The following is a 16194-nucleotide window of genomic DNA, read 5'->3' on the forward strand; positions in this document are numbered from 1 at the left end:
TGATTTGTGGTCGAGCATTTTTTCTACTCGTTTTTCATTTAAAAAGAAAAAAAAATTTGAAACTGAAAAATGGGAAAAATATTATGAGTGTAAAAACAAGAACAACGAAGAAAATTTGCTCATCTTTCATAAAGTTATACACAGCTTTTTTTTTCGTCCTCCTCTTGACACATAATATGTTGACACTTTTCAATAGCACCACACTATGTGTATACATGTTGTTTGTGTTTTAAGTAAATAGTAATGAGAAAAAAAAAATGCAAAGAACCATAACTGATGATATTATTGCAAATATGAAGAAAATTTATGGTCAAGTCAGTTGAATCATTTTATCAGACTTGTATGCACAGCACGCGATTATTGGTATAATGTCATGGTATTCATTTCGATTGAACAGTTGTTGTGGCATCGTAAACACAGCAATATATAAATATAAAATAATAGTAAAGTTATTCCAAGTATTTAATAAAACAACTATTTAATAAAAAATAAATAAAATTAAAAGTGTAAAGTAACATGTGTTTATGGTTACTATTTAGGAAAACATTATGGAGATGATTAAGAAAACAACATGTTGATCACTTTAAAGATACGCATATATCTAAAAGTCTATATGTTAAAAATAGATAAATTATTTAATATGAATCTTAATATAAACTTGAATATATTAAGATATTTAGCAAATTCGAACTTGGGAGTCACAAGTAATATCATCATGTTATTAACAGAGTTAGAACACATTCGGCTCATTCGACAGACTCCTCAACAAATTGGGGCTCTAGCCTTCAAATATATACAAGTTATCTCACCTTCTATTTGCTTTGTAACTAGAATTTCTGTAATACAATTTATTACAGAATCTAATATAACTTATTATTTTTTCTAAAAACTCACTCATTAATTTTCAAGTTATTTTAATTTTTATTCATATGTGTTAAACTAATTCATTACAAAAATTTTAAATTTTAATTACTATCTAATTAAACTGTTCAATTTAATTATAATATTAAAATTTTATATTAAACACATTCTCTTACATGTAATTTTAAGATTTAGATCTGAATGACAGTGAAAGTACACTTTAATTTATTAATTAAACAATTAAAATTTATTAATTAAACTAATTAATAAGTGTTAATTAATTAAACTAATTAACAATAATTATACATATCCGAAATTTCATTTTACGTTTCAATTAAAAATTGCAATATAAATTATTAAATGCAATGCTCGTATTAATTAAAATATCACGTTGTCCAATGACCTGAGCACACCTGACAACTGCAGTATGTTTAATTAATAGTTACAAAAATTTATGAAGAAAAAAAAATTTGTTGAAATTTTATATGATGCAAAGATGTTTCACGATCATTTAATTCTATATGGAGAATACCAAATGCAGGTTTCGAATGGAATTAGTAGGATTGCGTCCATTGACGTCAGCAACAAAATATTATCTAAATCTGCGTCCTGATGTAACCTTTTCAACGCGAAAACAACATGTTTGCAGTTGTCAATATTAGTAGAAATAAAAATTTTTTGTTTCTTTAAGGAGAGTACCATTATAAGAGTTCGTGTAGTTTCGCGGTATTTTCTAATTACTACGTGGCAATCATTATTCATTAAGATTCTACTAGTTATTGACAAAAATTCCTCCCGGCAAGTAAAATTTTTGTCCGTGAACCATTTCGGCTGGAGAGCATTTAAAATTCTCTTTTACCGTGACTCGGTAAACTAAAACAACAATTGGAAGTTTTGAACTCCAATACACAGCGTCAGCTCGGACACGTAACGTAATGATGGCAATATAGACGTTCGACCGTACCGTTCGCTAGAGAATAATGAAGGGTTGTGTCGATCATAATTCTCTTCAAATATTAGGAAATAAATAAATAAACCAAGTGATAGACGACAGTGAGATAAAGTAATCGGAATTTTGAGAAGTTTCGTATTCGTATCCACTACCAGTGTCATTTGTATGTTGAATTAATTTTTCTTTAAAATTTTTTAAAATGCATGAGCCGGTGAAGCGTATGTTAGGTTAGGTTAGGTTGTCGCGGCTCCCCGAAGGGTACACATAGGCCAACTAGGCCCGTTGTGGTACCGCTGGATCTCTTCACTCCCGCTGCTCATCTGAACCAGCCCACACCCTTTAAAAATCGGTTCAAATTCCTAACGCTTACATCCGCCAAGTCCGTAGCGTGTCCGAAGAAGTAAGACCCAAGGAATCTCTGCCTAGAGTTCGCCAGTGCCGGACATGAGCATAGAAGGTGGGCCACCGTTTCCTCCTCCCCCTCGTCACAGCAACCCTTACAAAGATCGTTTGCGGGGTTCCCATTCTCCTTGTGTGTTCGCCGATCAGAGAATGGCCCGTCAGTACTTCTACCACAGCACTGATATCCTCCCTTCTGAGAGAGATCAGATTCCTTGTGCGACGTAAATCCAGCTTTGGCCATAAATTTTTTGTCGCGTTACACGTTGCTCCATTAGCCCATCTAAGGTTGGTGCGCTCCACTGCCGCGTTGCGCAGCAGCAACCCTAGGGTTCTTAGAGGCATGCCCAAGTTCTCCTTTTCAGGTGGAATCTCCGGAGTAGTTCCGTGATTCGCAATAGCGTATGTTGCGCGAAGTTAATTTTTATTCGTGTGCTTTTTTTAAGAACATAAATAAGAGGGCAGACTTTACGGTAGCACTGTTTTCATTTAATTTATTCTCAATTTATGTGCCGTTTTATATTTGACTTGCCGTGCAGTACATAGTTACATACGTTTGAATTTGGTTGTTTATTTCTTAATTTATCTATTAATCTTAAATTGTTACTACTAATATTATTTTTTTCTCTCTTTTTCCCTTTCCATTCCTTTTTTATTTATAAATAATGACGATTTTAGTCATAGTTACTGATAACTATGTTTGTTGGCCGAATGATGTTTATTAGATGCTTGAGATACTAGACGCTTGCACTAAGGAATCCTCTAATATATCAAAAATTGTAAGTACTGGAATTAAGTTAGTGTGTATAATTGAGATGTGTGTATAATTGATTTGCTTTAAGATCTAAAATATAAATTTAATTTTATCGTATTTTTAATTAGAAAAATTTAATTGTATGTAATTATTAATCACTGTTTTTAATGTAATGTTCTGTAAATTACAAACAATTTTTAATTTACTTCTGTAAATTAAAAAATATTAATTTCACTTTTTATTTTCAATTTTATTGGCTTTTTTAATATTGAAAAAAAAAAATTAATCTTTATTTCGCACGTGTCTCTATGGGCGCCTACACGTGGTGTAATTAAATGTAAAACTCTTTTACTAATTTTCAAATAAATTCATTTTTTAAGTTGTGTATACAATTAGTTCATTACACAGTTCCTAAATTATACCTCTTATCAAAATTTAATTTATTACTTAATTTTATTATTATGTTAGAATGCGATATAAAAATCACATTTTCTCAATTTTACAACTAATTTAATTTTAAATTATTATTTGTATCCACATATGTTTACAATTTTAAAATTTCGAACGTAATAACACAGAATTAAAGCGACATAAGAAACCGCGTGAGTTTTACAATTAATTAAATTAATTAAATGTATAGTTCAATATTGCCGATATACTCTAATCGGAGTAAATAAAAGTTATTATTATATGGTAGGTACTTAGTGTTCTTTCAGAATTTAGTGGTAGTTATTATTACTTTTATAGTTCTCCCTATTAATGTTGGTACTTCTACTTTAATAATAGTGTTGGCTCAAAATTATAATTCACTTGAAAATTCGGTGTTACAAAAATCGATCGTTTTACAAATTTTCGAAAAGTTTCAATTCGATTTTCGGAAATGACCATATGATTCTAAATTTTTTTTTGTAAATAATTTTTTTTTTAAACAAATACTAAATAATAATGGAGAATACTAAATAAGTATAGAGAAGAAAAAATAAAAAAGCAAATATTGCAAGATCAGAGTAACTTTCCCAATCTTCCAGAGACAGTTTAAGCAAGTTGTTTTTAAATGAGAAATAAAATTTTGTTGCCATTGCATACTTCAAAGTTACTTTAGAGTTAATAACGGTATATATTTTCCATAAAAGTTAGGAATATTTGATCTAATTTGAATTTTTATGTGTACCCTTGTAAGAAACAAAATTTAAACCGAAATTCTATAGTAAATTTTTTTACTTTCATTTTAGCTTCTAAGGAAATCACCGCACATATAAAAAACATATTCAACTCGAAATTTGTAACACCGAATCGAATTGTTTTCGAAAATCAAATTCACAAATGTTTCTCTTCATTTTCAAATTCCATATCGGCTTAACTCGAAAAACAGATAATGAGCCAGTTCCCTATTAATTTAACTTTACGGTCACATGTACTAATGATTTATTATTATTCAATAATAAATTACATTTGATTAATTTTATTAATTACATATCACAGGTTTTTGAAAAAATACTTCTTAATTAATAGACAGAGATCGTAATATAATGTCAATACAAAAAGTAACTCATAATTTTATATTAACAACGTAATTATATTTGCGATCTTTAATATTATTATCTGCTTTAATTCATATAAAATTAAACATTTAAGAACTAGTGAATCACATTTATTAAAACACTGCATAATACACTTTTTACTAACCACACTGCCTACAATAAGGAATGTTATGTGATGGCACCGAATTTTGTATATCAAATTTTTGATGGAAATGCATTTCTGCATGATAGCGAAACATAAATAAACGATTTGTAGCGAGAGTTGTCTGTGTGTGTAGGACTATCAGTCTGTCTATCAGTCTATCTGTGCATATCTGTATCTCAAGTTCGGCTTAACCGATTTTCACGAAAATTTATCTCTGAATTTACATCGAGAATGATACAATTCGACCAAGTTTTATATATGTATCAGATCTCAACTGAACTACAAGCTGACTAACAGTTCTTATCATTTTTAAAAAAATATTTAACAGGAGAAATTTTTAGAGAAATTAGATTCGGATTAAAAAAATGTCTATTAAGAGTTAAATTTACGTTTTCCTACGTATGTTAAATAAAAGTTTAATAATGTAATAAAAACGTGATGAAAGATTATTTTCATAATTTTGTCGGTTATGTACTGACCACACCAGATTTGTTTTATATGTGCGAAACTTCAATCAATTAGAACAAAATAAAATTAATTAAATAAAGTCTAGTAATTATAACAAGAAATCAAAGTTTAAAAAAATAATTATAGTCAACTTTAAAATTTTCATCACATTTTAATTTTAATTTTATATAAATTAGAAGTAATTTCTATTTTTTAAAGGGCATTCAAAATTCATAATATACATAATTGAAAATCTTTTTATGTTTACACGTAGCAAAACATTTTGAGATGGTTGACTTACAAAGTAAACACTGAAATAAAACGTATGAAGCGAACAGCAATTATTTCTTCTTTAAATTGTCAGCGCAACAGGCTCAAATGTTTGCTTGCTCTTTAACGCACTATGATTATCTATATCGTTTCGCAAGAAACTAACCAGATAATTACGACACATTACGATATTGAGTTTTATACAATGACTTATGCAAAAATATAAGCTATTGTCGCGACTTGATTAATATTTTATTTATTCTAATGGATTCTTCTGATAATATCCTTGCAAAAACCGTTTCTATTTTATTATATGCACTTCTAAAATCAGTCTAAAATAAATTTTAACATCCTGATAATTTTTTTTTTTTAAAAACACTGATAATTTTATTGAAACACCACCATATGCACCATAATTTTTGGCTTTAAAACCAATCTTAGCTGATTTGTATGCTCAATTTTTACATATCCTTTACATAAATTTTCAAAAACAAATCCTTTTTCTTTGTCTAAAGTTTTTATTTTCATATAATTACATTGATTCATAGGATTTGTTGAGATTTTCTTAACAATTTACACAAGTAAAAAGAGAACAAAAATAATGAAAGAAAAACATTAGGGAAGAAGATGAAAATTTAAAACAAGTTTTATAAAGGATATTTGAATAAAAAAACATTGCAGAACAGAGAAATAACGTAAGTTTCCGATGCATGCAACCAGTAAAACAGGCAGATAAAAATCTTCACTTATTTTTTCTTCGGTTCTTTTGGTTTTTCTTCGCTATTTTTCTGTTTATTTTTTATTTATCTATTAGAAACAATAACTGTTTTTTAAAGACAATATCCTTGCAATCGGATACGAAACACTTGCAAAAGTGTATGTAAAAAAGTGTTTTATTTTGAATAAATGTTTTTTGAGTTTTATGCATTGATTTTTTCAATAAGGAAGATTGAAAGGATCTAAGAATTATGCAAGGATAGTTTTTTTTTCAGTTCATTGTTTTTATTTTTATTTACATTAAGATTTCTGTGTAATTTATATTTAAAAGATTAGAAAAATAAACTACATTAAAGGAAAATAAAAATTTGTGATTTTTATTAGCATTTACTTGTTCACATATGCACATATGTCCATATTATGTATATATATGGTGTTTTTTTTTATATTTAGAAATAAAGAAATACAAAATTCCTTATACAATTGCAGAACGAACGAGGATGCTCTAGACGCAATAGAAGAAATTCCAGTAAGATTTTTTTCCTCAAACTGGACTTAAGCATGTGAATTATAGTTTTTATGGTAGACGCTCCATATATACCAGTTGAGCTACAGATTGTGTTTATGTTTATACAATTGTTTTCATGAAACCAAATATCTTAAATCTTTCTTAAATTTAGTTGAAATTTTCAGTTTCTTCGAAAATTGCAAATGAAATTTGTCTTAACATTTTCAAGTGATTTAACAATTAAACCATGAGCTGTCAAAAAGTTGTAAATATTAAGGATTTTTGAAAAATTTATTCTTATTTTTAAATTGCAGTGTCATTACTAATATATATATATTTTTTTCATATAGTTGTTAAAAAATTATAGAGAGGCAAAGATGGACGGATTCGAATTGTCGTTAAATCTATCAATAGTGAGGTACTTTAACTCGAAATAAAATGCACTTTGGTGATTATAACTTCCTAAAACTAGTCAAACAGACTAGCCATTAATTTAACTCTATCGTGTTTTTGTAGCTACATTCCACGAAGGAATGCATGAAAGTGCAGCCACAGCACTTAAGTCTAAATCGAGAGACTTTATTCGTTTTAATTTTTCTGTCTTAGCTCTCTCCTCTATAAGTTGAGAGGTCTTAACATTTTCATGTTTCTCCAAACGAGTTTCATGGCACAGTTCCATATTTCTTCACTTACTTCAAAGACTCCCATATCCTTATATCAATGTCACTTTTGCGTTCATACCTTGATATTTTTGTTTGGTAAAACTCCATAGGTTTATGCCATATGTTCATATAACTTTTATTATTTGGTTATATATATCAACACCTTGTGGTATGTTATAATGTCCCACTAAAGTATATGAATTAGAAATTACATCCTTTACTTTTTATAATTAATAAAATCAGAAATAATCAGAATTATAATTAAAAACAAAATCATTACCTATTCTATACTGATGAAAATTATTTAAATTCATCGAAATATTTAAAATACTTATGCCTTTAGAATTTTATTTTCATTAAATGACCAAAAACTTTTTCATTATAATGGTTTCTTTAATAAAATGCCTCCGAATAAAATAAATTACCCATCAATCTGAATTTTCTAATTTAAAATTTTTCTCAAGCTAAAAATGATATAAAAATAAAAATTAATTTTAGCTCTTGTTCTTTTCACTTCCACATAGGTTGGACTCTTTTTCTTTTCAATCTAATGATAAGAGTACTGTAAATGTTTTATATCTTAACCATCTCTTTTCTTTTTCTTCATTATTTTAGAATTACGTGCATATACACACATACATTTAAACAAAGAAATACTGATGTGATGGATGTCTGGAAATCTTGAGAAATGAATGAAAAATGAAAAATGGAATTTTTATATCATTTCAAGAACCTCAGAGAGAGATGGGTGAGAGAGGAGGTGAAAAAACAAAAGATTCTCCCCATGAAATAAAATGATTTAAGAAACATAAACATATATATATATATATATATATATATATATATATATATATATGAAAGATAACTGAATTCACAATAATAAACAAGTGACTTAAAATGTGCGGGTGAAAGCTAAAGTGTGAAAAAGATACAAAAAAAATAAAGAACAAATTAAACCGTTTTGATGTCATGAAAGGACTTTAAAAGGGCAATCATGTCAAATTATAAAAATAAAAAAAAATATGTAAGTAAGTATGCACATAAAAATACACAAATGTACAAATATATAGTAAAAATAAATAACAATAAAAGAAAATTAAGAAAAATAAAAATAGAAAAAAAAAATTAACTTGCGAGTTGAGTTTTCTTTTATTGTTGTTTTTATTTTTGTTATTATTTTACTTTTAATTTGACAGCATGAATTTAAAATATTATCAGCTATAATTGAATACAGTAAATTCGCGTTTAGTTCATTTTAGGTCTATAAATAAATTTTTACTTTGTATTACAGGTTCTTACTTTCCATAATTTATTACAGGTGAAAGCATGCAGCATGTCCCACAAGGTGACCTGTATTCCTGTACAAGTATTATAACCTAGTGCACATCTTCTTAATGAACGTCTTTCGACACTTCTTCTATCGGGGGGCTACCCCAAACTGTTGCTTTTCCTACGCATTATGAAGATCTACATACTTACACTCAAAAAGTGAATCGAATATTATCTTCCTTTGCAATAAAACCTGCAAGACCAATCACTCCCTATACCCTGTTTTAGGTATTCCTAGAAACAACAGAGCACTGCTGAAAGGCCTCTGAATATTTTCACATAGTTTTCATATCCATCCTGATTTCTTAAAAACTTTTCGAGTCGTAATTATTCTAGAGATATTCTGCATACCGGATCCTCTTTTACAGATCCAGCTTTTTCTTTTGCATTTCTCTTTTTAGTCCTTCGAGAACTTTTCATGGCTCTTTATAACAAGAACTGGTATCCAATTTTGTTCGATCATAACTTTCTTCATTTCCCTCTAAATACCCTTCCATTCAGTACAAAATGACAAAGATATCCTAACCCTACAGATTGAGTGCACTAAAACACTCTTATTATATTATATGGGAAGGGATAAGACAAGGATCAGAACCTTTTAAGTCTGTCCAACATTATTCCTATATCACACTTACAGTAACCCCTCCTACCCTCCTGATCAAATTTCATTCAGTATACGGTAATATGTAAAAAAACACAGAGTTATTGTAAACAAAAACAAAAACTGATATCAACGAGATTGACAGTTTTTAAGTTTCTTTTGATTAAACATATACAATAGAATTCTTACATAATTATCATGAATTCCCTTGAGGAATTATACGCAGCAGATTTCTTTCAATTTCTTCCATTCCCACAGTTTTGTTTAAAATGCCTGCTTTTACTTTTATTTCCTGGTTTCACTATACTTTATTTTAAAAAATTTACAAAACTGTTATACATATTTGATTTATTTAATTTCTTAAACATACAATTACTCAATGAAAATTAATGAGTTTTAAAGAAAAAATATCTTTATTAAAGTTTGAACAAAATTACATATATACAAAATTAAAATTTGAACATGATCAAACCCACAATGTGTACTACTTTCCATACTCGTAAGTAAATTTTAAAACACAAAAAAGAGAAAAAAAATAAAAATTCTTTAAATTTTTTCGTGCATCTCATATTTGTTTGTTTGTTTTTTTTTTTTATTCTGTTATTTAGCCCCCAAAAATTTTCTGAAAAATGAGTTTTTCTTTTAATATTTTCTTATACATATATACTATTATACTAAATAACGGAAGCAATCTCACATAATAAAAACTCATTTCTTAAAATAACACGCTTTTATATTCGCTGTTTTTACTTCTATGCTCTAAATATTTTATTATACCAAACATAATACCATTAAAGTTATTTTTTTCTCTTTCTTTATTTAATAGTTATATTCAAAGTTTGACTCGACCGTCCTTGTCAATGTTTTAAAATTTATATAGGAATATACGTATACATATGCATAGACAATAATAATGTACGTGTAAATATACTGAAACATTGTATTATATAAGTAACTAAGTATGAATATACTGAAAATGGAAAAAATCTAAAAAAACCAAAATGAATTTTCCCACGGAAAAATGAAAAAAAACGCGCAAATGACTGAAGATAACAAACACAGCAAAATGAATAAACCTTTTTATATTTGGATCTACATACATACTTGTATAGTAGAACATACAAAGAGAGATAAGAATGTAAAACAATAATAATAATAATAATAAAGCAAAAAGGCAAAAGCACCAAAAAATTTTTCCTTAGGGACTCGTCAATTTTCGTTCTATTTAGTTTTTCCGGATGATTTTTTTTTTTTTTTGAGTGAAGAACACAAAAAATGATGATACTACAACGAAGAAAATGTACATTCAAGGCTATTTATAAGGAAGAAGAAAAAAAAAGGAATAAAAACGGAAGTATACACATGACCTATGCTAAGAATATTATGGCTCAGATGGTATTGGGAGCAAAAATGCTACATAAAATGAGAACACAAATTTTCAATCTTTGCTTTCTTTTGTTTTTTTTTTGTTTTTAATTTTATGAGATCTTAAATCAACTTAAAAATTGTGTTAAGAATTTTTTGAAATTTATATTCAAAACATTTTCATAAGCAAAAAAAAAAAATTCGTAAACAAAACAGTAGAACCAGAGTCGTATTGTCTATTATAACTGTTAACAAAAAAAAAATAACGTAATTGTTATAAAATGTTGACAAATTTTTTTTACCGGAAAATTTAAAAATTTTAAGTCCACTCAATATGAAGGTAAAAATACAGAAGAGGCATTTAGTTCTAGTATGCATTTTAAAAAATTAAAGTGAATAAATTTTATATTTAAATAGTACTCTAACAGAATATCATCAATTTGACGATCATGTCAATCACGCCAATCAGTTTAATTTGCAATAATGACAGTCATGCATGCAAATAAAGCAACTTTTTTCAGATGATGTTTTGTATTTTGCACTCTTTTTTCATACTTCTTTTCCTTTTACATATCAAAGTCAGTTAATTGGTTTTTGTAAATTCAAAAAAAAGAAAATCAAAAAAAGAGTATCACTTGAGAAAGCAACGAAAACTGGAATTCATGATCATTGCATGTTGTGTGCAAATGACGTTCTGGAAAAATGCCAATATTTTAAGGAGTAACTTTACGAGAGGGCACAGCTTTACGAAGCACATTACGAAAGGTATATATACAATTTTAGGTTTCAAAGAAACTCAATCTGATTTCCATTAAATATTCTGATTTCCTGGTTTATTACATACCACGTTATATAGAATGAAAAACATGAAACTACAATTTACAAGCTACTACTCATGATTTAACAAATTGTGCGTAAATGGAACAGTCAAGCTCAATTAAATATACTTAAAGTGCAACTATATTAAAAAATTTTTAGTAACACCATTTTGTTTTTATATAAAATATGTAGTACATAAACCTATACACACAAGTAAATTTAAATATTCATTTCAATGTATTACAATATATTTTTACAATATTACAATTTTTTTTTTGAAAAAAGTAAGGCTTTAATTTTTTTAAGAATATTTTATAAAATATGAATTTCATATTTACTTAGTATGTACATGGAAACTTTGTATTGAATGTGTATGGTAACTGGTAACTAGCCTAAAGAGTTTTTGTAAATTTTTTTTGTATATACAAACATCCATACATACAATTTTCATTTTCTTGTAAGACTGCAGTGAGTAAGTGTAAGTACATAAAAAATAAACGATTTCTAACTATAATTTTAAGGGATCCAAAAATCGCGTTTTGAATTTAAATTGAAAATTTTACTCTTCTTATTTTTTCTTTTTTGCACGTTTATGAAATTTTTTTTTTTATTCCGAAAATAAGACATTTGTTGAGTAAGGCTTTTTTCTTATATTGATTTCATCATCCTCGTACTACATTTTGGCACAACATGTTGTCTAACATTTATATACATAGGAGTTAAGAGCAACGCAAAATACAAAATGAGATAGAGATAAAAGATATTTAAGGGGATCTTTAGAGTTGATAGCAGGAAGAATTTTTTTCGTAGCGAAAATGAATAAATGATAAGGAAAGTATAAAAACGTTTTCTATTTTAATATAAAATTTATTCTTGATCCCTAGAAACCATCAATCAATTATACATCACGCTATTCGTTTCGTTTCGCTGTTTGTTTTTTCTTTTGCCTTCTTTTTCTTCTCAATACGATGAACCGTTGTTTTGGGTATGGTTATATAAAATAAATCGATCTCTTTAAGAATGTTTGAAGCAATATTGATAATATTTGAAAGATTATACCTAAGTATGTACATATTTAAAAAAAAGTTTGCTGTAATGAATATTAATGATTGTTTTTTTTTAATGCAAAACTTATGCGGTTATACAATTAAATTTTTAGATTTCATGGAGGAACTGAAGAATTACTGTTTACAAATTAATTAATAAAAGGAACACTAAATGACTAAAGAGATAAAACTAAAAATAGAACCAAAGCGGAGAATGAAAACAGCGAGCGTTTTCCGATGTTAACACAGATAAAGAGTGGAACGACAAAATCAGCTCAGTATTTTGGATATAATGTCATACACACATCAAAACCAGAGTATGTTAGAAAAATCACCAGAGATAAACTAGGATTTGAGAATATTTTGTGGACGTTGATAAAATTCGCGACGGTAATTTTTCTTTATTTTGAGTCTACTCCCATTTATACATGTGGATTCTATTATTCTGCACGAATTTAGACATTGCGCAACGGAAAATCGTTCTTGTTATGTTTCACTTTATACAATTTTCAAATTACTTTTACAATTATTTTATTTTTTCAAATTTTCAAAACAAGATACTAGCAGAGATTATGAACTCAGATCCGGATGTACACAAAATAATAAAGGTTCTGTTTTTCTGTTGTTTAATCTTCTCGAATGATTGACTCAAAATTTGTTTACATAAACTACACTGCGCCAAAAACTTAATATCTTCCCAAAACTTTAATCAAATTCAAAAACATATTTTCAATACACAACAAATTTATCAGAGTATGTACTCTACCATTATTCACCGATAATGAGAGTAATTCACATTATTAAATTTTTTTCAAAAACTACAATTGAAATAAAATATCCTTACCTTCATTTACATCATTATTTGATCTGTTATTACTATTAAAGCTATTTCTTAATCTTCTGTTTCTCTCATTATTTCGATCTCGAAAATATTCTCTGAATGTTGTATTAAAATTTTGATTATTGTCGCTTCTTATTGTCATGTTATCCTCTGTATTATGATTTTCATTCAATCTTTGATTATTTTCATCATTTCTATTTATCGTTCCAACTAATACAGCTGCAATTGCACTGTTTCTGTTATTTCGATTATGATTTCTAGTAGTAGTATTAACATTTCCATTTTCTATTAATAGTTGATGTCGTTGTCGCTGACGTTTCTTTATATTATTAGCGGCAGAATTCGGATATTGATTATACCAATTACATGCACAACAGCAACCAACTAGTAATGTTAAAAATGCACACACAACTACAGCAATAGCAAATGAACTACCATTGAATAAGCGACTACCATTTTTATGTTGTTCTTCAAGAAGTAAGAGCACATCTGATGTTAAATTATGCGGTATATTAATGTTGTCGTTGTTGTTTATATAGTCGCTATTATTTTTGTAGCGGATTGTAGCTATTGGAACAATATCTGACGTATTTGTAAATGAACTCCATGTATTTTGTAAATGATTTATTTTAATATAAGTTACATTTGGCATAACGATCAATTTTATAATTATTTATAATTATTTAATTTAATAAATTTTAATATAAAAAATAATTAAATGGCACTAATTCGATAGTAATTTAAATTAGAAAACAAGTAAAAGATATTTGTTTTATTGTGTACACAGCACTAAATAAAAACAAATAATTTTATTCCCAGTAAACAAAAAATTTCGCTTTCGTCATTGACGACTACACCCGAAAGACTAGTTTTACTGGGTATTTCTTTGAGTTAATTTGTCATTGTCTGGCTTTTCATTTTCTCTTTTTACTATATTTTTGTTTAATTCACACAAACGAATGTAGTTAACACGATCCGTTTATTTATACAGAGGCTATATAAATATAACATTAAAATCGAAATTGAAATAGTTTTTAACAGAAAAATAAAATAGAAATAGTGTTAAATAAAAACTGGCGTCTCTGTTTACTGATGCCTGTTATCTTTAAAATGCTCTGTAATATTGCTTACTACATTAACAATACAAATAGTTTTATTCTTTCTTCATTTTATAAGATATTCAGAGCTTTGTTTTGCTATGCTAATGCAAACTTTTATAACTTGGCTGATTATTGTTATTGTGGCTTCTTTTAATTCTCTTATTTTGTGGAATTGCGCTAAGTTTTAACTTGTAATGTTAATTCATATTAAATCTAAATAAATATTTGAAAGGTATGCTACATGTATGGATATCTAAGGTGTGTACATATAGGTATTTGAAAGGTATGTTTATTTTGTTGCGTTTGAAATTAACCTACATTACATCATATACCTTATGTAATGATATGAAGAATTTTGTTTTTAATTTTATTTTTAATATTATTTTTAATTTTACTTAAATTATGTACCTACGGAAACATTTTTTTTTGTTAAAACATCTAAAGTAGCTCTGCCGTAAGACGAAAGATCTTGGCTAAAAAAAATTACAAATATTGCATGCTGAGAAAACTAACGCAAAATTCAAGAAAAGAGTTTATGTAGACCCTGATTTTAGTAAAGTGAATTTACAGCTGCTTATAAAAAATTTACTGCGTTGTTTAAGCTTGTTAATTACTTATTATATATTTATATTTATACAAAAAGACATTATATTGTTATATTTATATAAAAATCATTTCGAAATTGGATTTAGAAAATTGATAAACCTATTTGGATATTAAAATTAAATCGATAAAATCTTCATTAATTTCATAATGGTTTTATAAATTGTTATTACCTTCCTAAATATAAGTATAGGCTGACTATCTTTTAAGAGAATCGAAAATACATAATACACAAGATACATACATTTAGATTTTGAATATTAAATTGTTTTATATTATATTTAAAACAGCTATAAATTTTTTATTCCAAATCTTTATACTTAATTATCATTTATCTGGCCTAGTGTGAAATAAAGAGAAATATTACCAATATGAGCTTTCATACTATTTTCAAATAAATGAATATCTAATTTATATTCACCAACGGGCCAAATGAAAGTCCATTGAATAACATCTGCTTTGAGATTCTTCACAACTATTTTACCCTAAAAAATTGAAAAATTTTATAAAATAAGAAAATATAATAAGTTTTATTGATATTTAACTGAAAATGGACAGGAATGATTCACATTTGTGTATGTTGATAGAACCGGCCATACCATATTAAAGTATATAGAACCTTTTCCAGATGATAAAAATTGACATATATCAAACTTTAAATCAACCAAATATTTTCTATATCTAATTGGAGATTTTTTAAAGAGCAATGCATGTGCATATACATCATTTAGAGTTTTTTTAAGATAACCTTCACCTTCAATAAAATTATCAGTCCAATTTTGTGCTCGAATTTTACATGTATAATTACGATTAACGATAATTGGATTAAAGTCACACTTAAGATTCGTAAATTTAATTTTGATGATATTCTGAAAGAAAGAAGAGCAATTTTTTTATTAAAAGTTTAAAAAATTTTCTATTATTAACCGTTTTCAACAAGCAAATTGAGTAACGTTTAACTAAAACTTACAGGTTCAATTGATATTTCAAGTAGTAAAAGTACAATATTTTTTTGCTTTGCCAATTCAATATTTTAATTTTAAAATTATATTTTAATTTTAAAATTATATTTTAATTTTTAAATTAACAAAATCAAATATAATCCATAAATAGTATAGTATAGAGCCACAAATACGAAATACTGTTTCTTACCTCAGAACATAAACTCTGATACAATACGAAAAATGACAAAGTAATCCAAAGCCATTTGCATTCCATCTTATTTCCCTCTTCT

General features: G+C 27.0%; 1 protein-coding gene across 1 annotated transcript in view; it reads right to left on the reverse strand.

The window, feature by feature from the left end:
- Positions 1–14125, reverse strand: part of LOC129613521 (putative uncharacterized protein DDB_G0289263) — a 34440-nt gene extending 20315 nt beyond the window's left edge. The window contains exon 1 of the mRNA XM_055527628.1: positions 13261–14125. Within this exon, the coding sequence (XP_055383603.1) occupies positions 13261–13909 (649 nt within the window). The 5' untranslated portion in view covers positions 13910–14125. The remainder of the gene's footprint in view (positions 1–13260) is intronic.
- Positions 14126–16194: the final 2069 nt, after the last annotated feature.

Source organism: Condylostylus longicornis, unplaced genomic scaffold, assembly GCF_029603195.1.
Source record: "Condylostylus longicornis isolate FDR11 unplaced genomic scaffold, ASM2960319v2 ptg000084l, whole genome shotgun sequence".
NCBI lineage: Eukaryota > Metazoa > Arthropoda > Insecta > Diptera > Dolichopodidae > Condylostylus > Condylostylus longicornis.